Consider the following 27,586-nt stretch of genomic DNA (forward strand, 5'->3'; position numbering starts at 1 on the left):
CCAGTAACCCCGGCTAGGAAGGTGACTGAAAAGCCAAGTTGGCTGAAGTGAGACAATCTGACTAAGCTCCCCACCTAGGCAGTGCAGGGAGAGCAGCAAAGAGGTGGTATGCCCCATGGGCAGGCAGCAATCCCAGTAAGCAATGTGCTGTCCCCTTGCCTTCTTGCTGACAGTCACACCATCATCCCCAGAACAGGCTCTCACCACAAACCAAGGGAGCACAGCATTAAGCACTGTGTAGAAAATGCAGCCCATAAGCACAGAGCTCAGGGCTGATCTCCCACTTACTAAGAGAGGGATGACTGTTGAAACTTCTAGGAAAATTATGTGAGCTGTGCTTGTGTTAGATGCAAAGATCTGCCCCTGTACTCAGCCCTGGTGAGGCCACACCTCGAGTACTGTGTCCAGTTCTGGGCCCCTCAGTTTAGGAAGGAGATTGAGTTCCTGGAGTGGGTCCAAAGGAGGGCAACCAGGCTGGTGAAGGGACTTGAGCACAGATCCTATGAGGAGAGGCTGAGGGAGCTGGGGCTGTTCAGCCTGGAGAAGAGGAGGCTCAGGGGAGACCTCATCACTCTCTACAACTCCCTGAAAGGAGGGTGTAGCCAGGGGGGGGGTTGGGCTCTTTTGCCAGACGACTTTCAACAAGACAAGAGGGCACGGTCTTAAGTTGTGCCAGGGGAGTCACATTAGAAGGAGGCTGGACATTAGAAAGAATTTCTTTACGGAGAGGGTGATCAGACATTGGAATGGGCTGCCCAGGGAAGTAGTGGATTCTCCATCCCTGGAGATATTTAAAAAGAGACTGGATGTGGCACTCAGTGCCATGGTCTGGTAACTGCAGCGGTAGTGGATCAAGGGTTGGACTTGATGATCTCTGAGGTCCCTTCCAACCCAGCCAATTCTATGATTCTATGATTCTATGATCTTCCCAGCAGGTCTCTCCACCTGCCTGCCTCCCACTGCTTCTCATCACTGACATCCTTAACATGGGGACCTAGCACCAGAGGGATGGTGTCTTTGATACCTTGTCTTAATAACACTGAAACAGGTGTGCATTCAGAGCCCTAGACTCACAACAAATAGTAACACACATTTCCTCAACATAATCAACCAGCCTAGCAAAGAAGAAAAATTACTTTTAAAAAAGTATCAAATGAAATCGAAGTTGAATGTATTGATGATCTGTGTGATCAGCAAAGGCAGTGCTGCTCCTGCCCTGTACCTAAAGCACTGGATCCCCTAGCCACAGGATAAAACATTTCCCTGGATGTTCCCTGTTCATAAGCTTCATAAACCTTAATTCCCTTTTTAAGACCTATTGCTGTATCTGAAGTTGAAATGGATTTTCAGAACAATGTAAAGATGAAAATGTTTTCTGACTTCTTATTGTTAAACCTCTTATTAAAAATAAATCACTTCCAGAGTGCTGTTGATGTCCCATATAGAAGTGCTGAAAAATGACAGGCACTACAGACCATTATTCCTGAATCCAAAGGGAGAAGTTGTCATGCTTTGCAAATAAAAGCTGAAATCACTGTTTACAAAAAGCTCTCAGCTTGCTACTTTATAGTTTGGGTTTTTTTTTTTCTGATGTACTGACTGCAGAAGAGAAGGAAATTCAATATTTCAAGATGTAATTACATGAACCTGCAGCAAAACAAGGAACACCACAAATCACTGAATTGGTTGATCCTGAGATTTTGCTGACAGGAAAATTTATTATCTCAACTCATTCAATCCAAGCCATTGCCAAGAAAAAGCCTAATCACTAAAGTTCTAACTTCACATAGGCAACATTTTCCTTTTCCCAATGAAATAATAATTTTCTGGGAACAGTTTATTTTTATCAATACAAAATTTGTGTGGAAGCTCACTTTGGGCAACTATGACACAACCCTGGCATTAAAATACCTGGTGTGGTTACAAGTCAAATTTAACAGGCAATTGTATCCTAGAGAAATAAATAAATAAATAAATAAATAGCAGTTTCCTATCCTAAAAATAACCTTAAGGTTAATTCAAAAACATAAACTGGCATATCAACATTTTTTACATAGGTCACAAATGCCCAAACTACCGATTTACAACATCTCACAGTCCACTTTGAAAACAAACAACAGACCAATTGCCAATCTGGAAAGATCAGCTTTCCACTGGCCCCTTTTCCCTGTCCTCAGCCACTACGATTCCTCACACATCTGTTGTGTTTCCTGTATGCATGGAAACAGTCTTCCACAAATAACCCCTCCATCCTTCAGAAATCTGTCCCTACCTAAACTCCCAAGTTTTCCATTTCAACTGTTGTGAAGCTTTCCCCTTCTGTTATGGCAGAGATTTAACAGTGTCCGTGTAATCCATGTGTGTGTTGACAGACCTCACTTAGGCAGTGGTCCAGAGTCCTTCCTGCTGACCTGCTGCAGACACGAAGCAGAGCTGGAGGAATCACAAATGCCATCAGTCACCCTTCTGAGGTGGCACTGTGGGGGCTGCATGGGCCACACACATAGCCTGGCACTCTCAGATTGGTGGAAGCAGATTATTTTGGCTCTTTCATTTCTTTCATTTATTGTTACGAGTTTTCTTGAAACTTTATGGATCAAGAAACAGCAAAACCTAGCCCTGAGTTAGAAGAACAAGAAAAAGAAAGGGGACACATAATAGCCTGGCAGCTGTTATGAGCAAGAGCAGAAGAAAAAAGCAAGAGGGGATTTAGATGGAAGATTAAATCTAGGTTTAGCCAACTTAAATCAGTACTGATGCATAAGCTGATGTTACAGACTAAAACACAGCTTTGACAAAAGGAAGACTGAGTCAGATACCAGTTCCGTGAGAAGAAAAGCCTTTGAGTAGATGGCCTTGTTCAAAGAGGAGACAGAACACCTGAAAGTAAGATGGCTGCAGAGATAGTACTTTAAATCCTTTGCTGCTAAAGTTAATTAGAATGGACTTGAGGTGTAGGAGAATGCAGCCACCCCTGATAATTACTAAACTGTTCAATAGCAACCCAGTCAAGACTGTGGTACCTTTGTGGCTCTCCATGCACATGGAAACTTGTCACTCTGAAAACATTCCAGAGAGCAAAAGATACATGGTGAAAGTGAACATGAAAGTCTTTTGGCAGGTCAGTTGCAGAGTTGGAAAACTTAACTTGAGGGCATCTCCCAGCCAATAAGCTCATCTCCCTCCTAGAATATACCTCATGCTGAAGTTTTCCTTTTTGCAATTTGATCAGTCTTCATCTTTAAAGCAATTCTGTTTCTTGACAATATTACTCCTACCAGAAGGCTCTATCATCACCGCTCTCATATTAGAAAGGTTCCAATCTCCAGTCCACACTTTTCCAGAATCAGTTATATTTATATGTTCTCTCCAATTTCTACTGGAGGCAATCAATGAACATTGCAGTTATCTGGTACTCACCTACTACTCTATGTTCTTGAAGCAATTTCCTTAGTTAAGACTTGCATCAGACATAATTGATGATACAATAAGCTCACCTGGACAACTGTGTTAATTAAATGCAATGGTCCTATGTGTAAAGAAGAGCTGCAAAGATGCTGAAGTGTCTGCAGAATTGCTATGTTGGGGGGCCAAACCAGCTTCTCAGTAGTTCATTTCTTCTTACAGTAACTGCTGATTGCTTCATCAGCTTCAGAAAAACAGAACAGGGTTTTCTTCAAAATCCCTCAATTCAGAGAAGAGTATTTCTAATCATCATGTCATGTTCAAAGAATTAGAGGGCTATATAACATTCGTGACATGCAGCCACTTCTGTTTGAAATACATCTGAACAGCAGCTTGCAGCAATAATGTGCAAACAGCTGAAAACAGGTAATAGAGAACACAGAGAGACAATTTTTTAATATATGACTACAACCAGTAAAGGTCACACTTAGTAATAGTATTAGATTGAAAAATGCACTAAATCATTAAATATCTAATGGCTCATCTTAGCGTGCCTTTAAGTACCCATTTTCAGAAGAAGATTCCTTGCATTACCAGCATTTGTTCTAGCTTGTCAAGACTTCTTTCCCCAATATAACATATTTACCAATTTCCAGAGGAAGTTTAAAATCAGAAAAAAAAATAGTGTAAAATATACTTAGAAATGCTTCAGCAGTGGTATTACAATTGTTTCCATCACAAGATACCAACTTTGGACTGAAATGAGGAAACACATTATACTGCTCTATCAACTTGCTTTGTGAATGATACAGGACACTTGGGAAGCAGCCAGTAAAGGAAAAGAAGTTTATATATGAAAGTGCAACTACCTCAACAACATTTCCAAACTAGTTTTGAAGGATTCACAAAACACTATGTCTACAGGGGGAAAAAAAATGCCTGTGCTTAGCTTAAAGCCCAGCTTCTAACCAGTCCTGCTACTGACACTTTGCACCTGCCCATAAGTACCAGCTGAAATGCCCCAGCTGCAGTGCTGGAGATATGGAAATCCATCTAACATACATGCCTGCAGCCATTTCACTGAAAAAACATTTTTAATGAGATACTATGATTTTGCTGTCTCCAGGAAAACCATTAGGGCCCAAAGGAGCACTCACATAATTTCTGTATTTCTGCTTCTGGGACTATGGAGAACTCCATAACATCAGAATCACTCGGTGTTGCTGTGAAATAACAAAACTTCTGAAGGCTTACCTGGTATTATGGTAATGTATACACTCTGGGAAGAACATAAACCAAATGTAATACTCTTTTAACCATACACAGAGGGAATATGGGCACAGTCAATTCAACAACTCACTTCTGAGTAGATCTAATAGTACTGCCTTCAGCCATTATTTGACTGAAATTCAGCAAGATATTTGATTGAAATTTGAAAATTCTGCATAAATTTTATTCCCTGGAACAACATTTTCCACCTTGCCAGTCTCAGATCTCAGATCTTCTGCCTCAAACATGCATATGCACATATCCATTGCTTACTGTGCCTATTAGTTATACAAATGGCTTCACTTACAGCTTAATGACAGTATTGAGAGAAGTCAGTATGAGAATTGCTTGTTCTGTTTATCCTTGATGCTACAGCATTCAAAATAAGCAGCATTCAAAATAAGCAATCAACAACATCCTTTTGTAACCACACACAAATAGAACTGTGCTGAATAACTTCACAAATTAGCCTGCCTTGGTCTCAAGTCATAAGCTCTAATTTGCTTTTGCTTTTTCAAATCGATACTGATTTTAAAAGTATTGCAAGTAAAATTAGAACCTTAACTAATTTTGTGAATCTAAGTATTGTTAGTTTACACTGCCTGTCATGGAGAAATACAATAGAAACAACAAATGCTAATTTAAAACAGCACAAGATCCTAGAATTCAGTAAATCAAGTTTTGAGGTTTAAGCAGTTCTTGTCAGCAATCTGTCTAACAGGCTTTCATAAGTTTTGTTTTTCACTCTTGGCTAATTATAGGATTCCTGCCTGCTCAAATGGATCCTGTCATTTAGAAGGCATTATGGGAGTTAATTACTTACAGTTCCTAAGTGAAACAAATAGTCTTTATAAGTCTATAAACAATGGTAAGCTTTCTAAGTAGAAAGCTGTTTTGACTTATGATTATAAAATTATCCTCAACAGATGATCATTATTGTATTTAGGCTATCTAGTTTTTTAAAAAGCCACATTACAAGAAAATCAAAATGAATATACTAGAGATACAAACATGCCCTGGGTGAGGACCGGACTAGATGATCTCTAGAGGTCCCTTCCAACCCCTAACATTTTATGATTCTGTTGAGTAAGACTTAAATAGGTGTGACATTGCTGCCTCTCCATCAAAGTGGCCAGTCCAGCTAACTCCTAAATGTAATCAGCAAGAAAACTGCATGCAGTAATCCCCATCTAGTTTAGTATCCCCCTTGTCCATTTTGCCAGTATGAATGTAGAACTGTTTGCTAAATCCCCCAATGACAGATCTAGAGACTACTCAAACTAGCAGAAGAGCAGTTTAGAAGAAGTTAAGAGCACTGCACAGCACCAGTGATCTTGTGGAACTTGCTGTTACCCGAGCCTGTGAAAGCAGGCAGCACCAGTAAGGTCAGAAAGTGTTTATTCAAACTGATGGTCAAAATATTCATGAACAGACAGTAAAGGAAATAGGCAGGGCTGTGCCCTCTAATGGCCTTAATACAGCTTCAGAGCTGAGCAATACCAGGAATTGCTGAGGCTCCTCTGGGTGTCGGAGGGAGGATACTGGGGTGGATGGTACCCTGCTCTGTCTCATACTCCTGCCATCCTGTAAAAGGGGAATCAACATACTTGGCAATGCAGATGTTTCAGCCTATACATTTTAAATTAGTTTCAGATAGTCCTGCTGCTTTTAAGTAAAATTTTTTTCCCATTCAATTTGACATCTCTCTCACTGCCAGTCCTGAGATTCCCAAAAGAGCTGAGCTACAGCAATATGAATCAGGGAGACAGGAGAACTACCAACATTGTGCTTACCTGAATTACAATGTTTCAAAAATATAAAGGATAATACAGAAAAACCATATAAGCCTGAATTGTATTTTTTGTTCTGCCACATCACAGAATAACAAATTCTGATTCAAAAGCATATAAAATGTGATTGAAGATCTTAATAGTGCCTCTATTTTTTCTACAAAATTAGAACATAAGAAGTAGCTAAGCAATAGCACAATCAATTTCTTATTTTTACATTGCCAATCACTATGTATATAGCATTTAACACTTCTAATGCAGATTACACCTGCAATACCCTGCAACATGAGTAGTAACATCAGAACCTTTCAAGCTACACAGAAAGAAAGGCAGGCAACTGGTCAGATCATTAAGTAGATAAGTGATTTGGGATTGTGAATGCACTTTAAAAAAATAAGTCAGAGCCCTACCTTCTCTTACTTCAATTCCTAAATTTCAAAAGATGAGCAAAAAAAGGCAATCTAAGAAAAAAGCTCAGCTGGAATGATTTGGAAAGGTATCAGACCTTCATTTAGAAACAAGAATGAAGCTCTTTAGTAACTACTCTAAAAGGATGCTGCACATTGCAGGTCTAGTTTCAAGAAAGTCAGGATATTTCTCCTGGAAGTTATATTTAAAAGTTTCATACGTCTCTTCTTAGAGGTGGAAAAGGATGTTACCAGTACTAAAAGACAGTTCTTTCTTCTGAAGAATCATCTCCAGCTAAAAATAATAGTTCTCAGATCGAGCTTCCATCCTCTTCCTCCAAGCTTCAGCTCAAGCATTCAAAGTTCAAGAGGCTTATAGCTTCCACATGTCTATCAAACTCTGAAAAGTACTTTTTTATCCCTCCTGTCTCAAAAGCCTGACTGTCATTAGACTGAATCTTTCAAAAAGCTTTCCCTGACTGCTCAAATCTTTTAAGGCAACCCACCTGTGGTGTCACAGTTCTTTTAACTTGATAACGTGAAAGAACTCAAGAAGGGAACAGAAAAAAAAACATCTGAAACGAAACAGATCACTCATGTTCCATTTACAATCCCACCTACTCATTTAATCATTCCAGATGAAGAACAAGAAGATTGTTATGCTATAGAAATCACCTTAAGGAGAGCACAAAGCAGTCAGACAACCATTGGACTGTGTGCCTGTCTTCTACAGGCAAGAGTTACTGAAACCCTAGGAAAGGCATTCTATTCCAGAGATACAGAAATCAGTGAAACAGGAACAGTTTGGTGCTTTTATAGGAAGTCAATTACTCTAGAGTCATCCACAGAATCAAAGGCATTCTTAGGAAAAATAAACAACATTCTGGAATATATCACTTAGCAGCTTCGTAAACAGCTCACTATACATGAACTGCAATGAAAACTGGAACTCAAAACTTCCAAGTTTTTTGCCACAAACTCAATTTTCTAGCTTATTCTGCCCTTCTAAAGCTCATAAACCAAATAATTTATGGAAGTCATTTTTTAACTCTCCAATGATAAGCACCAAATTCTTACACAAGAGAAGGCTTCTGCAAAAGCTGCAAAACACTCAGAGGCTCTATATGTGTACAGCAAATAAAAAAGCTATCAATGGCTTTGACAAAGCTTTGCCTAGAACAGTACAACAACGGGAAAACTGTAATTTTCCTCTAACTGTACCTTCATATACATTTTCTAAAATCAAGTTATGGCTGAATTGCCATGTAACTGCATTTTCAATTTTCTTCATGCAGTTTTACAACACTCTCACTCCAGCAGTATTTACTGTTATCACTCCCAGCAGTCAAAGTTGTTTGCAGAAGGTGTTACTTGTCAAGAAACTGTTACTTGAAAGGAAGACCTCTTCTGTCTGCACAGCAGATTTGTAGGTGGAGAAAAAGAGCCTTGCTGAGAGAAAAGTGGAGGGTACCAACATAATCAGGTACACATCATCCATAAATATCTAAGTAAGGACGGAGCAGAAAATGTATGAGGCATCCTTCTCTAAAGAGGGACTACACTCATACTTTTTCATAGGTGACAAGAAGAAATGACAGCATATAAATTCAATTGATTTGATGTAGAAGGATGGCTCACAAAACTCGCTCAAGGGCTGGAAGCCTCACTGTAGACAGACCTGCTCAGAACTTGTGCAATCACACACAGAATCATGGAATACTTTGGGTTGGGAGGGACCTTAAAGACCATCTTATTCCAATCCCCCTGCCATGAGAAAGGATACCTTTCATTAGACCAGACCTTCTACTAGACCAAAAGACACACCTAAGTGTTTCTAGCCCTGTTTAGCACCTGAAGGATGTATCTCCAGAAGCTGAGATGCCTTGACCTGCCAGCTATTGTGCTGGGTCTGACTCCCATCTCCACATCCCTGACACATCTCCATGTTCCCAGCCCATCTCCATGGCTAGCCAATCTCTGGTGTAGCAGACAGCCACCTGCCACAGACAGGCCACAGAACTCCACACTGTAGTAAATACCCAGATGTAGACCATGGAAGGCCCCATGCAAGAGCAGGCAGGAGCTAGCAAAGGAGGCTGTGACCATTTTGAGAGCCCAGGCTGGAGCAGGCTCCTGGCAGTTCCTGTGACACCATGGAGGGGAGCCTCCACTGGAGCAGTCAGTTCCTGAGGGGAAGAGCCCCAGAGGAAGGACCTACAGTGGAGCAATTAGTGGTGGACTGTCTCCCATGAGTGGACCCCAGCTGGAACAGGGCAAGAGCACAATGGGGAAGGGAGCAGCAGAGACAAGATGTAAACAACTATTGAGATCTCTTGTAATTTGTCATGCTCTTTATTGTTAATTGGAATTAAATTAACTTTACAGAGTTGTGCCTGTTGTGCCCATGGTCGTACCTGCTGACTTATCTTCCCACCCTTACCTATACCCTGAGCCTTTTGGTATGTTTTCTCCCCCCCTCACCAGTGGATAAGGTGATGGAGCAGCTGGGTGGGCAGCAGATCCCAGCCAAGGTCAACCCTCACCAGCCCTGAAGCCCCTGGCATCTCCCTCCAGTCACATCACCACTGCACATCACGTCACCCCCTCACCAGGCTTGGGCTGGCCGGCAGCCATGGAGACCATGCTGCTGGGTGACACTGGGGAGTCACTGTGATGCAGCTGGTGAGATGTCACTAAGTGCCCCACCCCAGCACCCTTATAAAAGCAGAGCACCCACCTCCCTTGCTCAGTCCCAACATGGCCCGGTACCAGAGAACCAGGAACCACAGCCGCAGCCGCCGCCTCCGCCTCCAAAGCAGCCGCAGCATCAGCAGCAGCAGCCGCAGGCCCGGGAGCCACTCTCAGCCCCAGCGACATGAGAGGGGCCATCGCCAGCCCAGGGCCAGAAGGCGCCAGCGTGGGCAGAGCGGGCGGCACGGGGGCAGAAGCAGACAAAGAAGCTGAGCTGACCCTTGGGCTGGGTGTCTGCAGAGCCAGGGCTCCCAACACCTCTGCCCAGCACCGTCTCTGTGCTGCCACACCACTGCGGTCCTGGCTCCAATAAAGCAGGAATGATCCTAGGATGGCTGTGTGTGTCCTGCTGTACCTCTGTGCCAGCTGCTTGTCCCCTGGTCTGGTGTCCCATGGGTGGGTGACAATGGCTGCTGGGGCTGTGTGTCCCATGAGTGGGTCTCCATGTCCCTGTGGGGTTGTGTGTCCCATGGGTGCCAACATCAAGGACTAACACACATCTTCAGGGATGGATACGCTTTGGTATGCTGGCTCTTGTGCTGGGCCTGACTCTCATCTCCATGTTCCCTTCTCCAAATCTGCAACACATCTCCATGTCTCCAGACAATCTGGCATAGCAAGTAGCCACCTTTAGCCCATGGAGGTCTGCAGGCCATGGAGGTTCAAGCTGGACCAGACACCCAGCTGCAGCCCATGGATGCTTCCAAGACACAGTGGGAGCATGTGCCCAAAGAGGCTGTGACAATGTTAAAAGCCCACTGCTGAAGCAGGCTCCTGGCAGCTTCTATGACCCTGAGGAGAGAGGTCTGTGCTGGAGCAGTCTATTCCTGAAGGACTGTGCCATACAGGAAGAATTAATTCTTCCTCCACAGCCTCCTTGGGTGGACCCTGTGCTGGAGCAGGGCAAAAGCAGAATGAGGATGGAGCAGCAGAGGCAGGGTGTAAAGAATTATTTAGATCTTTTGTTGTCATTCTCCTGCTTTATTGTTAATTGGTAAGAAATTAAATTTATTTCCCTGAGTTTCAACTATCATACACATGATGGTACTTGCTGAGTTATCTCTTTCCCGAGATAACTTTCACCATCTTTTCTCTGCCCTCTCAGTGGATATGGGCAGTGGTAGAGCGCTAGGGTGGGCACCAGAACCCAGACAAGGTCAATCTTCCACAGTGTCTTTGCCACTTATATCAGAGCCCTTGCCATCAGCCTTGACCACATAACTGGTGCACACTGGGCTTGGGCCGGCTGGCAGCCATGGAGACCATGCTGCTGGGAGTCACTGTGATGCAGCTGGTGAGATGTCACTAAGTGCCCCACCCCAGCACCCTTATAAAAGCAGAGCACCCACCTCCCTTGCTCAGTCCCAACATGGCCCGGTACCAGAGAACCAGGAACCACAGCCGCAGCCGCCGCCTCCGCCTCCAAAGCAGCCGCAGCATCAGCAGCCGCAGGCCTGGGAGTCACTCTCAGCCCCAGAGACATGAGAGGGGCCATCGCCAGCCCAGGCCCAGAAGGCGCCAGCGTGGGCAGAGCGGGCGGCACGGGGGCAGAAGCAGACAAAGAAGCTGAGCTGACCCTTGGGCTGGGTGTCTGCAGAGCCAGGGCTCCCAACACCTCTGCCCAGCACCGTCTCTGTGCTGCCACACCACTGCGGTCCTGGCTCCAATAAAGCAGGAATGATCCCAGGATGGCTGTGCGTGTCCTGCTGTGCCTCTGTGCCAGCTGCATGTCCCCTGATCTGGTGTCCCATGGGTGGCTGACTTTGCCTGCTGGGGCTGTGTGTCCCATGGGTGGGGGGGTGTGTGCAGGGGGTGTGTGTCCCATATGTGCCCACATCTAGAAACAGCACATCTCCAGGGTTGGAGATGTATTAGACGACTGGCTCTGGTGCTTGGTCCAACTCCCATCTCCCTGCCTCCAACCAATCTCCATGTCCCAGTCCATCTCCACATCCCCAGAAAATCTTTCTGGTATAGCAGATATCTCCCTGCAGCCCACAAAGATCCACAGGGAAGCAGATATCCACCTGTACTCAGTAAGATAAATCAATACAACAACTGAGGCCCACCCTCAGGAAGATCAAAGGAATGCAAGAAGCTATGCCAAAAGCTACACTGCAAGTAGCATGCCTGCTACTAACCATCCATGCTCTCATTTCACACTGCCTGAATGTTCTTGAGCATTGCAGTCTAATACACAGAGAAGAAAATAACCAGAGCAAAACTGTTAATAGCAAAGATATATGAAGGGAAGCTCCACGTGATAGTCTTAGTTTGGTCCTATTCTACATCTCAGTAACTCTCCTAGAGACTGGAACAGCAGAGATGCTTCCTTCACTCAGAGACAACATGAAGCGTGGAAGTGCCATCAGTCAGCATGCAACACACTGGAAATCAAAATGGCCATGCCCAACAGGGAAAAAAGATTCTGAACAAAATTAGGATGTAATTTGACAACAGAAAACTGCACAAAAGCAGAGGAAGGCTGCTTATTAGACTGCAATCTACAGGAAAAGATCTGACGATCAACAAGGATCACCAAACTGAACGTGAATCAGTATGATATCAATAAAAAGGCAGATGCCACACAAGGGGTAATCACTTTCTCAGCAGCATTCAGCTGAGAACACAGAACACAGTTTTATCATAGAATAGTTGGAATAGAATTCCAACTGAGGTTGGAAAAGCTCTCTAAGACCACCAAGTACCATTGTTTGTTACAGCAGGCTTTTGGATCAGCCACCCCCAAACAGATACCACTCCAAATGGATTAATTATAATTATCGGTGGTAATACTCAGTAGCCAATAATGAATGTTTATCCTACGGGAATGTTTGTTTCCTTTGCATTATTATTATTTAGAGTAATACTGAATCTAAGGTATATTGATAGCTATGCCAAAGATTTATTGGAGGAAACGAGTTCTGTTGCTCTCTGAAGCGTGGTGTTTCTTGCAGGACATAATTCCCAGAGTGAGACTTTAAAAAAACTTTAATATCTCAGGAAAAGAATAAGTATTATGTTAATTATGAAGAATTACAAAAGCTGTGCTCTGAATAAAGAAAGAATAAAACAAGTTTCAGAGCGAGACCATAAATTTCTCCTGACATCATGTAAGTCTTGAAAGGAAGTATCACATATGAAAGCTTCTACTCTCCCCCCAAGAGAAATATTCAACTGCATCCTAAAGAATCTGAACCCAAGGGTTCCTTCAAAAAGGGAGGACCTCAGTGAGAATTATTAGATAATCGATAATCCTGGTTAAGCTCTCTCTAAGCAGAGGCAACTTGCGAGGGCAGAATTTCACAAAGCCCAAGACCTCAACTGCTACCACGGAACCACATATTTAACTCAGAGTAAGCAGATTTATGCTTGTGTAAGTAGACTAAGTAGAGATTTTCTTTCATTTCTTCACCCACATTTAACAAATGTGTGATTATGTTATTATATTAATATTCTACAAATAAATGTTTTTCTTTCTAGTTTACGCTCATCTGTCAACCTACAGCCCAGCTACTCAGCACAAACCCTTCAGTGTCCACAGGTAAGAAAGGTGTTTTCCTTCCCATCACACAGACCATATTCCAGCACTGCAAGAATCAGGCAGGACTCAAGGCAGTCACTTGCAACAGCTGAAGAGGCAATCAGCCATACAAGGGGGTATTAGAGTGCATCCTTTGCTCTTGTAGCTGTTGGAGTCCAGGTCACAAGCAGACCACTTGCTGACTCCTTTCTACACAGAAGGTATCTTTGCTTACTCCCTCACTTGCAGGGAGCAAAGATGGGTTCTGAAACTTCTGCCTTACTTCAAAGGCAGGTGCATGTGCAGAAACAAGCAAGGTTAAGTATTATAATTACTGGAATGTGGGCATCTAAACCCGTTGAGACTTGCACTCTTCAATAAATCAGACACTTTGTTCAGAGATCTCAAAATAGTATTTGAGATCTAACTGCAATTATATGGTATTAAATAACTTGTACTGGTTTTGATAATTTTGCTTCTGTTATGTTTACATTCCTGTTCAGTCCAGAAAGATTTCAGTCTTTTTGAATACTCCCAGGCAGTATTTCAAGCCCCCTGATATGAGAGTTAGTGAAAATAGACACTAATGTCTTTTTTACTTTTCTTTACAAGGAATATAAAAATGGGAAAACAAAACCAAACCAACAATTACATTGGTTTCTGAACCTTAAAAAGAACTCTCTATCAGCTCTCTTGTGTTTTAGCATGTGTTCAGGGACTGGACAGGGAAGACATCAATTATTGTCAGAGGAGAACTGAAATTTCAGTTGTGACTTCTGCTCTTTGAAAAGTCCCCAAGATAAACACAAAGTAATCTTCAGAAAGTAATGATTTGTAACTAGCCTGTCTGGGGAAATGGAAGGAACTGAATATAATCTCACAGTAAAATTTTGCTGCTGACAGCTCCATTGAAGAGTAACATTTGTGAATGCCAGGTAAATGACTGACTAGATATGACTTTTATCTCCATAACATGTCAAAGCAACTGAAAGTGTGTGAAGGTAATTAAATCCACTATGTGACTAGTAATGAAACTTCAAGAGCAAACCTATAATTCACCTCTCTAAGACTTGAGTGGTAAGTGAAGTATTTTTCATTTTAGAGGAGGTAGTTGTTCTCGCAATAGCTCCCAGTCTAAGAATAAGCAGTTTAAATGATAATACTTTAAGATGTATTTCAGATCACTGAATAACATTTAGATCACTGAGGTTTTCCAATGCCAAAATCTGAAGCTACTATATTAATAAAGCTAACTTTTTTCTCTGGCATGAATAACAATGATGCACTATGACCTTTTCTCTAAATATTACAATTTCACATTATGCCCCAATGCCAGAATTTATTTCAGCTATCAATATTGCATTTGTTTGAAAAATGAAATGGATACACTAAACAACATTCAGGATAAGCATTACGATCACAGAATCATACATTCTTGTAAGCTGTGTATTTCTCCTACAAAAACATTTGCGTTCATATGCATATGCTTGTTTGTCTGTGGGAGATTGTATTTTTGTTGTACTTTTATGAGGTTTTGATATATACATTAGTTGTGCACTGACGGAGTTTGGAGGGTATGTCTTCTAGATCTTAAATATATCTATACGTCTTTAAACCTGTCATTTAGTTTGCAGGAGTTCACAAGTATCTTTTAACAGGAATACAGATGCATTCTCCATATATACAGATACGATAATTACTCTAATTTATTCCGACCCATGGGACAACACCTCTAGTACTGAAGATAACTTGGCTTAAACAAATATATTCCAGCTCTATCTCTTGCAAAACAAAGCACAATTTTAAGGCAAAAAATGGTCAAGACTGATGCTGGAACAGGCAGGCATAATTTGCTGAACTAACTACCCACCTCTGCCCTCAGCTGTACCATCTCGGTCCAAAATTTGTACTGTGGGAATGCAGGGAGGTTTACTTCCAAAACCAACTTGACAGCTGAGATCAGATTTGCACACAAACCACAGAAATTGAAGACAAAGAGGGAAACCTGGCTAAACTTAAGCATCATTCAGGCATCAGTCCATACTCCTCACCTCTCCACAAATTTTCCTCTTCCCTGCATTACACCATCTGGAGCTATTCTGAGACCACAAGGACATAACTCACTGATGCTCCATGGGATTCAAGACATCATCATCTTTCCAGCTTCTCCCAAGAGAGACAGAAAAGTGACTGAGCTCCAAAACTGCACAATGAGTTAATACAGGCAAAAACCAGATACATGAAGAAGCACATCACTCTCTACTATAAGGGAGACAATTTTTATTTGTATCATATACTCAAGTTATCCAGATATGCCTCTCTAGGAACAATGTAAGTCTTTATTTTAATACTACAGTGCAAAACTGTCTCTGGCTGTAACAGAAAGCAAATACTATTTCTCCTTTACTTAAAAAAACCCAACCAACAAACAAAATATATTGAAACAAAGAATAACAAACAAAAAACCAAACCAACCAACCAAACAAAACACAACAAAAAACCCAAACAATTTTGAAGGGATACACCTTTAACATTAATGATCTGCCCAAAGGACCACAAACAAATACTGTTACCCTGAAAAAAAAAAAAAAAAAAAAAAAAAAATCAAAAGTCAGAACCTGAGGTCAGAAAAGACTATACTTACTCTTTATTCCTGCTTTTAATGCATGGCTGGTAAAGGACTTTTACAGCATTCCAGGTCCCCACAGGTCCAGAGCTATCCATGAAAATATCTCCAAAAAGTGTAAAAACACTGTGAGAGGAGGAACTTCCTAAAGACTCCACCAGCAATGTGTCAGAATTTAAAAGCCATATCTATAAATGAAGAAATAATTTATTTTACTGAGGATGACATAAATTTCAATTTGTCTCTTTACTCTGATCCTAAATCAGAAGATAATAAATTCTTAACATTCTTACAAATTGACATTCTTACAAATTGACACAAATTGACATTTTTTTTTTATTCAGCAGTCTGCAAAGCCTCTAGTGGAGAAAAATGGGTTAATATAATAAACTGATACCTGATTTATCACAGTCACTTTTAAGATCAAAATTTCTGTGATGCTAACTCTTTTTGTGGCTGCAGCACAATCCCTTTGATAGTAGCAAAAGAAGCAGTCCCAAGCTATTTCAAAACCAAATGGATATTTTTCTCTAATTTTATAGTTTTCTACGAATTAGTTGAGAGTAAGATGTTGAATAACTCAGGGCTAAAGACAGGGAATTGAAAGACTTTTTCGGAAAAGTGTGATAGCTATGACTATACAGAGTGAAGATGTAAAAGGAAAAACACAGCAATTAATGTGGTCTAAAAAGAAGGCTGGGATTTAGAAATGGCTGGAACAGGCACTTGGGGAAATAGATCTATCAAATTTGATAATCTGGCATTCTTCAACAGTGCTTGCTCACAGCAATTCATGGGATATTTACTGGGGACAGTTTTGAGAAACCTGAACTTTGCATCACATTATGGGCCTTATTTAATCTTTGTGTGAATTGTGCATCAGTGTTCCAGCCTGGATTCAGGGCTTTCATGGTAACCACTATATAAAAAAAGCCAGGCTATTCCTTTATTCACAGCCTGCAGTATTGAAGTGATCCAGGTTACCAATGGAAATCAATTTTTACAAGTCTCAAGACTGTATGAAATGTTTATATATTAAATATTTATCACAGAAAATAGAACTTATGCAGTGATGCTCACTAGAGAGTAATCTTCTGCTCCTCATGACCCAATCAACTTCAAGTAAAAGAAGTTACATGATGTTAGGTAGAAGACATATGATATCCCCTGCAGAGGAAGAAAGCCCCTGTTAACAGGACACATAGTATACATCATAATTGAATCTGACAGTCACAATTTATCAGAGTCCAGGGCAGCAGAAGTTTCATAAAGGAGGAATAAGATACATTGATAAAGATGTCTTGGGAGGGCATGGGAGGAGGAGAATCATTTCAGCATACAGACATAAATGATGACAAGCAACTGCAGTTGGCTTAGCAACTGACTGCTCATTGTTATTGCTCTGGTAATTCACAGCACACATTCACAGTCTAAACTGCAAAATACATCTCATTAGTTAGGACCATTACCCACAGTGCATTAAACTGAGTTTTGAAGACATTGGAAAAAATTAGGAGAAAGCCTTTGACACCGTCTCCCATAGCATTCTCCTGATAAAGCTTTCAGCCCAGGGCTCAGACAAGAGCACTCTGTGCTGGGTTAGGAACTGCTGGAGGCCCGCAGAGAGTGGTGCTGAATGGTGCTGATCCAATTGGCACCCACTCACCAGTGGTGTCCCCCAAGGAACAGTGCTGGGCCCAGCTCTGTTTAGTATCTTCACTGATGATTTAGATGACGGGATTGAGTCCACAACTAGCAAATTCTCAGACAACACTGAGCTGGGGGGAAGTATGGATCAGCTGGAAGGCAGGAGGGCTCTGCAGAGGGACCTGGACAGACTGGAGAGTTGGGCTGATTCCAATGGGATGAGGTTCAACACGGCCAAGTGCTGGGTCCTGCACTTTGGCCACAACAACCCCATGGGGAGCTACAGGCTGGGCACAGAGTGGCTGGAGAGCAGCCAGGCAGAAAGGGACCTGGGAGTCTGGATTGACAGGAAGCTGAACATGAGCCAGCAGTGTGCCCAGGTAGCCAAGAAGGCCAATGGCATCCTGGCCTGTATCAGGAACAACGTGGCCAACAGGTCCAGGGAAGGGTTTCTGCCCCTGTACTCATCCCTGGTGAGGCCACACCTCGAGTCCTGTGTCCAGTTCTGGACCCCTCAGTTCAGGAAGAAGATTGAGGTGCTGGAGCAGGTCCAGAGAAGAGCAAGGAGGGTGCGAAGGGATCCAGCACAAGTCCTGTGAGGAAGGGCTGAGGGAGCTGGGGGTGTTCAGCCTGGAGAAGAGGAGGCTCAGGGGAGACCTCATCACTCTCTACAACTCCCTGAAAGGAGGGTGTAGCCAGGGGAGGGTCGGTCTCTTCTCCCAAGCAGCTACCAGTAAGACAAGAGGGCATGGACTTAAGATCTGTCAGGGGAGGTTTAGGTTAGATACTAGGAAGAAATTCTTCACTTTGAAGAAGCCTCCTGTGAAGCTTTTCAGAAGGTGAAGATCCTTCAAACTTGTGTAGGGAAAAAAGCTGAAGTATCTGACTGCTTCTTTATGGTTTTAGAGAAAATGAAAAAAACACTTCACAGAATTATCAGAATTGGAAGGGATCTGTAGAGATCATCTAGTCCACCTCTCACTAAAGCAGGGTCACCTAGAGCACATAACACAGGACTCAATCTAGGTGGGGTTTGAGTATCTCCAGGGAAGGGGACTCTGCAACCTCCTTGGGCAGCCTGTTCCATTGCCTTGTCACCCTCATAGTAAAAAAGCTTTTTCTTATGTTTAAATGGAGCTTCCTATGTTCCAGCTTCTGCCCCTTGTCCTGTCACTGGGAACTACTGAAGAGTCTTGCTCCATCTTCCTTGCACCCACCCTTTAGGTACTTGTAGACACTAACAAGGTCTCCCCTCAGCCTTCTCTTCTCCAAGCTATCTCAGCCTTTTCTCAATAAGAGCAATGCTCCTATCCTCCAATCATCTTTGTTGTCCTCCTGCACTCTCTCAAGTAGTTCCCTGTCTCTCTTGAACTGGGGAGCCCAAAACTGGATGCCGGATTCCAGATGTGGCCTCACCAGGGCAGAGCTGAGGGGGGAGAATGACCTCCCTTGACCTGCTGGCCATACTCTTCTGTATAGAGCCAAGGATTCTACTGGCCTTCCTGGCAGCAAGGGCACACTGCTGGCTCATGGAGAATTTATTATCAGCACCCTGGATTTTTCTCCTCCCATCTGCTTTCAAGCAGATCCACCCCTAAGCTATATTGGTGATGGGGTTCTTCCAACCCAGGTGAAGGACCCTACACTTGCTCTTATTTAACCTCTGCTCAGCCCTCCAGTCTGTCCAGGTCATGCTGGATGGCAACACAGCCCTCCAGAGTGTCAGTCGCACCTCCCAGCTTTGTATCCTCAGCCAACATGCTGAGGATATACTCAGTCCCCTCACCTAGGTCATTTATGAACGTGTAACAAGGCCAGATCGAGTACTGACTGCTGGGGGACACCACTGGTTACAGGACTGTAACTTCTTTTGCAGCAGGGTCCATCTGAAAGGTGCCCACTTCTACTACAAGTCTTGATACGTGGCCTCTGACAAAAACACTCTACCACTTGCTCAGACTATGTCTTTGTCTCAGCAGCAATGCAACAGATCTGTGATAATAATTTAGCACGCAATACAGAGAAAGAAAATGAATCTTTTTGGGTGGAAGGACACTTGCCTGTGAGAAAATGAACATCTGAACTGCATTTGCTTCTTTAGGCAGAATTTCCTTCTTTTCCTCATGCATGAATTATTTTATGATCTTGCTTTTGGTCTGCATGAACAATCACTCACCAAGGATAGATGTGTTGACTCAAAGCACTTTATACATGTCATTTCCAGCTAACTTAGTTGCAAATTTTGATCTGTGCTTTCAACCATATTACTCACAATATGTGATCCTTCCTTCCTCTTTTAACACTTCATACATCACAACCAAATTCCTTTTATATTAATTCTAGTAAAAAAAGAATCTTTAGGGAAAGATAAGTACATAAAGTTTAGAATTTATTCATAGTGCAGATTGATGACCTTTTCTGAAATGACAGCACTGAGAGAAAGCGTTTGCATTTCTGCTGATATTTTTTGCTGTTGGCTTTTTCCTCCATTTTGCTTTTTAAATCATCTTGTCAATAAGTTTCAAAAATGTTCTCAGGAGAAGAGTCTAACCCCAAAACTACTTATTTACCTCTTTCAAACCTATTCTTTATTCTGGCACCAAAAAAATGACATCTATTAACATACTGCTATGCCAACCAATAATTGAACACTTTGCTTGTGTTCTCCTATCTCACTATCCGTTTGCTGTCCTCATCTCATTCTTAGCTTGTAAGTCATGCAGCTTCAAGGCAGGGAACCCTTCAACAGTGGAATGAAGTGATTCATCTATTAGAGAATGTTAAGAGGATAAATAAGGGAATCTGTATACACCACTATTTTTTTTTTCCTGAGACAAAGAGGCTTTCTTTTATTGTAATCCTTTAAAAGAAAAAAATGAACCAATTATAAATCATGTACAGCTTTCAGGAATGTGGTTATCACCAACAAAATATTCATGAATAACACAGCTGCTAATGTTAAGTGATGTATGCAGAGGAAATAGAAAAAAAATGAGCATACATAATAATTTGCAGTTTAAAAAACAATAATTAAAAAGACTAGTGAGAGACCTTAACCTTAATTATCACACACACAGTCTAAGCTGTGTGTATTCAAGTATGTAAGCACAAACACTGTGAATAAAAAATCTTTGACTCGTTGTCACAAGTGTTTGTTTTGTAGCTGCCTTCTAGTACCTGAAGGGGGCCTACAAGAAAGTCAGGAAGGGATTTTTCACAAGGTTGTGACAGGACAAGGGGTAATGGCTTTAAACTGGAAGAGGGCAGATTTAGATTATTAGACATTAGGAGGAAATTCTTCACTTTCAGGGTGGTGAGACACTGGAACAGGTTGCCAAGAGAGGCTGTGGAGGCCCCAGCCTGGAAGTGTTCAAGGACAGGCTGGACAAGGTTTTAAGCAATCTGGTCTAGTGGGAGGTGTCCCTGCCCATAGAGGGGGGCTGGAACCTGATGATCCTTAAGGTCCCTTCCAACCCAAACCATTCTGTGGTAAATAGAACAGCTGGTGCATGATGCATCAGTGAGGAGACCACTTCTCTAATTTGGTTGCGTACTCACAGCCTCAAGCACCTACATTTTTTTTCTGCTTATCTGTTTGCAATCTTTTAATATTAATAAATAATAAGCACTGTTTCTATTAATAGAAATTACTTTATATTTATGTCCACATAAATGAGTCCTAAAACTTAGCCCATGTCTCCAGAACACACATTGGTGTGTATATAATCTCTAGAACCTTACCCTGGACGCGAGTAAGGGCTTTCTAATGTTAAACACACACCAAAAAACAGAAATACAAACAACACATTAATAAAAAGGACGGGATGCCAATCAGAGGCTAGCCCCTATGTTAATTCAGCTTGCTCCTCTAATAAATACATCAGTAAAACTGCAACCCAGTGCTAAAAGCAAGGGCAATCTGCTAAATTAGCCGATTTTTCTGTTAAAAAATAAACAGTTCATTCTGCATAAGCTACTAGATTTAAGCATCAGAATATTAGGTAACTTGAAACACATAAGCTACAAGGGAAAAATCACAATTTTTAATGCTTCATCTATTAGATTTATATATAGTCACAATTAGGGATCTGTTCATGAGATCTTATTTTAGCATCACAGAATATTTGCTGGTGGTTGCATAAATGTAATCTTGGAGCTAAAATTTATTTAAAAGCAACAGATATACATTTACCTCAGAGTCTGGATGTTTGGAAATTACAGAACTTTGACAGTGTATATATAAAATAGGTTATTAAATTAAGATTGCCTACCTCAACAAAGAATATCTGTAAGTTTAGCTAGAGTAAGAATCTACAATCATGTATGTCTTTTTCTTTGTGACTATGAATTACTTATACAAACTCCAAAATTACAAATTCTGTGCCTATATTTAGTTCATGAATATGAAAACCTCTCTGGTTATACCAAGCGTGCAGCATTAAGATAATTCCAAACTCAAATTTCTATCGATCTTACAAGTTTGAGGAATTTAGCTGTCACTATTTAAATATCAAGCTTAACCAAGTTTAACAGCATTGGAACATTAAGTATAATAGGCAATTTTATTTTTGTTTGCACTTCACTTTGCAAGGCTGACTCCATTAGTAATCTCTGCTGACTTAGGACAATATTTGTGAAAGATGCTACAGAATTTGATGAATTTCTGGTGATTGAAGATAAGAAGCACTGGAGTGAGAAGATGAGATATATAATATAAAGTCAAAACTTAAGCTTTTCATATTTTCTGCATAGAAAACACTTATTTCTGTGCTATTTGTGCTGCATTTGTAATACTTTCATTACTCTCTTAATAGAGAAAATTTCTATATGTACACCTACTTTACTACATGTACCTACTTTACTACTACACCTACATTAAAAAAAGAGGAGGAAATTACTTGGACAGAACTATCCAGAACTACTTCAACACAAGAACTTGAATTAATTGTGCTTTTTACACATGCAATCATGATCAACATAAATAACACATTTTAAGGGGTGGGATTCATAGGCCACACTTTTTCAAGATTAAAAAAAAACAACTTACAAGAATATAGATTTTTCCATCATCCCCTTCTATGGTGAACCTAAATGTGCTTTTTGCAGAGGACAGTTCCACAAGACACTGAGCAACCCTGCTCTGTAGGAATTGAGACCTGTTTAAGAATGAAACATTGTATAAGTTTTCACAGCATCTACATGGGCAAAGTCACTTATATCGATGCAGTATCAGCATCTGAGCATCTCCACACTGTCAATTCCATCACATTCTACAACCACTTTTTACTGAGTGATGGGACTTCCTTATGTTACCTTCCCTCAAAACCAGAGGATTTCCTATTTCCTGTCACAGGGCTTTTTTAATACATCATCTCTCTAAATGGCTTCAAATCCTTTTTTTTTTTTTGACCAACACCAAATGTCAAATGCTGAACAAAAGCTTTTCCCTATTGATTTTACACATATGAACACAAAGCTCAGAACGGTGCACATATTTCAAATATAATTCACAAAAGCAACGAAAAATTACTGATAGATACTGCATGATACAAGATAGCTAGATCAAGTTCTGTTTCATTTTAATCTCAGCTTCAAACCGAGTTACACAAAAATTCAAAATTCTCACTTCCAGTTAACATTCCAAGCTTTACTTATTTTACCTTTACATAATGTAAACTACTATTTACATATTTAGTCAACAGACGACTATGCAAACTTAAATAGTTCAAAATAAGTAAGTATTGTATTTTGGCTTATCAGTTGAATAGTGTGACACTGTGACAAATTATACACAATCTCTCTCCTTCTGCATCCTAAGTACAGGCACACACAAAGATAAGCAAACAAAATTGTACATGAGTGAATTGAAACTATGTTGCCTTTGCAGTGTTTAATTCTGTGATGATTACACATAATTTGACTGCACTTTGCTATTATAATTTAATATTCAAGAAACTAAAACTTTGCTACATTTCTAGAGTCCTTCCCAAAACCTAAATCGGGGCACATTCTCTGATTTTTTTATAATTTTCACATTTTACCTTGGTGATGTGCTGAAACTTCCCTCAGATGGCTGAATAATCACCTCAGTGACATAATATTTAATGGTATCTAAAAAGACACAAACATTTTTCAAGTCCAACAGAACAACAGACTTGTTAAGAATAGACTCTAAGCCACTGTATCACTTTACTGATTAAACTTCTGTTCAGAACTCAATTAAGAGGTGCAGCAGATGGTCAAATTCTGCTTTGGCTTGTGGGAGGAGAAGCAACCAATAACAGAAAATATACAATGCCAGAAGAAAACTGCTCTGAGCTAATTAAATGATGAGCAATTTGTCACTCATATTGATCCTTGTTTAAGGCTGGAAACAATCATCTTGAAACAAAGCAAGCAAGAGCTCAAGCCAAACCTGAAAGATGAATTGAAACAACTTTCCTAAAGCACTGTGATCAGCATAGCTTGCATAAGTATTTTAGTACCCTCTGCTGCTCAGTAATGTTGCAGTGAATCACAAGAGGCAGTTTTAATAACAGTACATACAAAGAAATAATTTTATTCTTTGCTCAAAGAGCAGAATAGACCTTTCAAAAAAAAAAAAAAAAAATCACACTAACTCAATACTACTGCATTCCAAGGTTCAATGTAACTGTTCCCCAAAAGTTCCACTAAGACAGCCTTTAACACTGAATGGAATTGTTTGAGTAGAGAATTTAACTCCTATCAATAAAATCAGGTCAAAAATGATGCTGTTGAAGCACTGGCTCTATGCTATAAACAATTTAACAAAAGGGCCAGAAGAACAGGTTAAGCATGTAGAGCAAATAAATTCATTCACTAAGCCTTAGCATAAAAACAACAGTAAAGATTCACCAGTTCCACAAATTTTAAGTGAATGTCTCATCTGATCTCTGTCCACACACACCATTAGAAGTGGATGAAAGCAAGTATTTCAGAAAGGCAATTTGTTCTAAAGACTCCAAGGGTTTGGTAATCCCATCCCTTCCCCAGATAACTACTGCACTTCTAAAATTATCCTCATTGTTAGAAAATTATATTTTAACTCTAAGTTTAATTTTAGTCTGTTACATGTTATGCCTAGTCCTGTGAGACAGGAGAAAAAGAACCCAGTTCAGCTGAGTAAGGAATTGGTGCTACAGCTGCAAGGGCATTGGGAATTAAGATGTTTGCTTGCAGAGAGAGAGAGAGGGTGGGATTTCTCAAGAAAAAGATCATAGGAGTATTTGGGGTTAGAGTTGGGGGAAGAATAGCTGACAGGAGAATTTTAAAACTAAGCCTGGCCTACACAGCTCTGTAAGTCCAATCCAGCTTTATCTTTAGGGCACTGATATCTGCTCATGATACCAAAGCATGACAGTGAAGTCTTCTCCCTATTCTCTTCTCACAGGGATGGTTCTGTCTAGACTTACACCATTTATCTCTAAGTAGTTTTCTGTTCTTTGAACTCTCTGTAAAGCTCCTACAGTACTGAAGAAACAGTAAAACAACGGGCATACTATCTAACTTCAGCCACGCACGGAGTCCAACTTCCTGCATGTCTCCATAGTATTTGCCTTTTCCCATACCCTGTGATCACATGAACTACTGGTTGCTACAGTGGTCTGAAGCCTTAGATTAAGGCATACATTATGCATGATGATCTCTAAAGCTCTTTTCCAAATACTGGTTTCCCAAAGACTTCCAACCCACATTGTGAGCTTTCAAACATCCTACCTTAAACTGGGTTTTCTTAAAGCCTGTGCTGTACAAGACAACCAGAACCTTCTGTAACAGCAGACCTTCTGCTCTGAATCCCCTCAGGATTTATTTATTAGACAGGCTTTGTATTTTTGGATAAATTTTTACATTCTCCTGATCTTTGAACTGAGCCAGGCTCACACTGACTGATGCAGTGGAGTATGGGGAAAATGAGAGAATGAACCCTGTAAGTAACAGCCTTATCATTGCTTTGCTTCTGCTAATAACTGCATTTTAAAAACCACCAGAGACTCATCTTTATAGTATTTGAAGTAAGTCCTGCTGGTTCAACATAATGACAGCTTTTAAACCAATAATCTTATCATCTCACCACTGGATGATGATGAGAGATAACCTGTTTCTTTGACAAAGCTTTCTTTCCATGAAACCAGGCTGGCTGTTAGCAATCCTATCTGTAGCTTCTAGTTCTGCACTTACTAAATTCTGAATTAACTTGTGTGGGCTTATTATCCTGGTAGGAGTGACAGCAAAATAAACATTGTAATTCCTCAAATCTCCTTTTTTACTGGGAGACCTAGTAAACTGCAATAATTTACTGAGTCTTCAAAAGCTTTGGAGTTAGCCAAATATGCCACAGAAACAAAGATGAAGAAAATCCCTGTCATGGGTCACTTTCAAGGTCTAACAGTGGCTTCCACAACCTCCTTTGTTCTAGAAAGGAATGAGAGGAATACACAGGGATCAGCCCTGCACCTTACTGATGAACTACTTTGCTCCTTAGTTTTTAGCCTCCAGTGGTGCTCCGTGGGTGATGGAATTAATTTGGTCTGTACAACCCCTACCTGATGATATTGTTTCTCCTAGAGTTCTCTTGCAGCGCTTACAAGTTACTCTGGTATTTTCCTTTGATTTCTGTAGGACAAAGAAAAGTCACTCAGTTATTCTGAAACAGGAATGTCTATCTTTAACGTAATCTCCAGAGTAGACAGTGAATTTGGTACTTCTTTCTGTCCTCTTTGTTCACATACACATGGATTTGCAATCACTATTTCAGCTTTCTATACTTGGACTTGCAAGTTTCATACTAGTTTTAAGATCTAGCGATACACCCTGATTACACAGCAGAGCCAGTAATAGATAACAGGAGAATCTCCTAACGTTGAGCAACTGCACGATAACATGACAAGAAAAATTCAATTTTGATAAGGGCAAAATAATGCATAAAAAAAGAAGCATTCCAAAATGCATACAGAAAATATTATGCTGAACTGTGACTACCATCACTCAATAAAAAGCTCTACCCACTGTGAACAGTTTTATACCAGTTCAATGGTCAGCACAGAGCAGAATATGTCCACAGAGTATTTTGAATTACTAGAAAACAGCAGGAAAACACAACACAGCATGGCATTACAGAAAAATGTGGCAGATTCTGTTCTTGACAACCCTTCTCCCTCAATTCAAACAGAAAAACTATTGACAAAGAATAAGAACACCTGTGAAAGGTGAAAACCAGTTTCCATTGTGTGGCAAGAAAACACAGGTGATGTGAAAAAACACAAAAGACAGAAAACTCAGATACATAAAGATATGAGATACATATGAGATACATAAAATCATCAATGTTTAGGAAAAGCATAGCTCATGATATGAAATTAAAAAATTATTTGTATCAAAGAAAAGGAAGGTATTTTTCACACAATGCAAAATATATATGGTACTCACTACAGGAAAGTATTTTGCATACTGAAATTATACATAACTTAAAAGTCTTCAGAAATTCAGGCGAAGCATTATTCATCAAGAGCTTATTAAAACCAAAAAATGTGGATAACATCTAATTCAAGAAACCTCTGCAATGGCCAAAACACCACTCAATACTTGCTTTACTCTTATGCATCCATTACTGCTCATTGAGAAAGATCTCATTTCTGGGTGAATCTGTGATCTGCCCCAGTAACACTCCTACTAATTTTAGTATTAATATTTGAATTCTCTTTCAGCATAAAGATACAAGCAAGCACAACTCCTACTTTAGGAGTCTAAACTCCAGAATTGGTTCTGTGTGGGCTTATTAACCCAGGTGCAGCAGTAGAGCTCTGGTCTGGAAGCACTACATACATACAACACCAAAATGAAGCTCCTGAGTTAATAAAGCCTCCTGGAGCCAGAAATTATGATAATGTAATGACAGGACAACTAAATTGGATTTTAACATGAGGTCTTTGTATAATAACCCTTATTATTGTTCATTCAGTATACAATGCATAAAAATACCCATGGGTAAACAACTACCATTTTATTGGCTTGGTTTGGAAGTCCAAATAAATCAATTTGAGAAATCACATTGCAGCACATGCCTACAAAAACATTTAACCTAGCATAAATTAAACTAGTTGAGGGGGAAAACTTCCAAATCTATCTTTCTGAAACCTCTGTAAAAGAT

The 27,586-nt window shown here is 40.7% G+C and overlaps 1 protein-coding gene across 1 annotated transcript in view; it reads right to left on the reverse strand.

The window, feature by feature from the left end:
• The window catches only part of UBE3D (ubiquitin protein ligase E3D), a 52,730-nt gene that overhangs the window by 13,403 nt on the left and 11,741 nt on the right, over positions 1-27,586 (reverse strand). The window contains 4 exon segments of the mRNA XM_030447562.1: positions 15,790-15,959; positions 22,466-22,574; positions 23,460-23,529; positions 25,983-26,052. Of these exon segments, the coding sequence (XP_030303422.1) occupies positions 15,790-15,959; positions 22,466-22,574; positions 23,460-23,529; positions 25,983-26,052 (419 nt within the window).

The sequence above is a fragment of the Calypte anna genome, chromosome 3, assembly GCF_003957555.1.
Source record: "Calypte anna isolate BGI_N300 chromosome 3, bCalAnn1_v1.p, whole genome shotgun sequence".
NCBI lineage: Eukaryota > Metazoa > Chordata > Aves > Apodiformes > Trochilidae > Calypte > Calypte anna.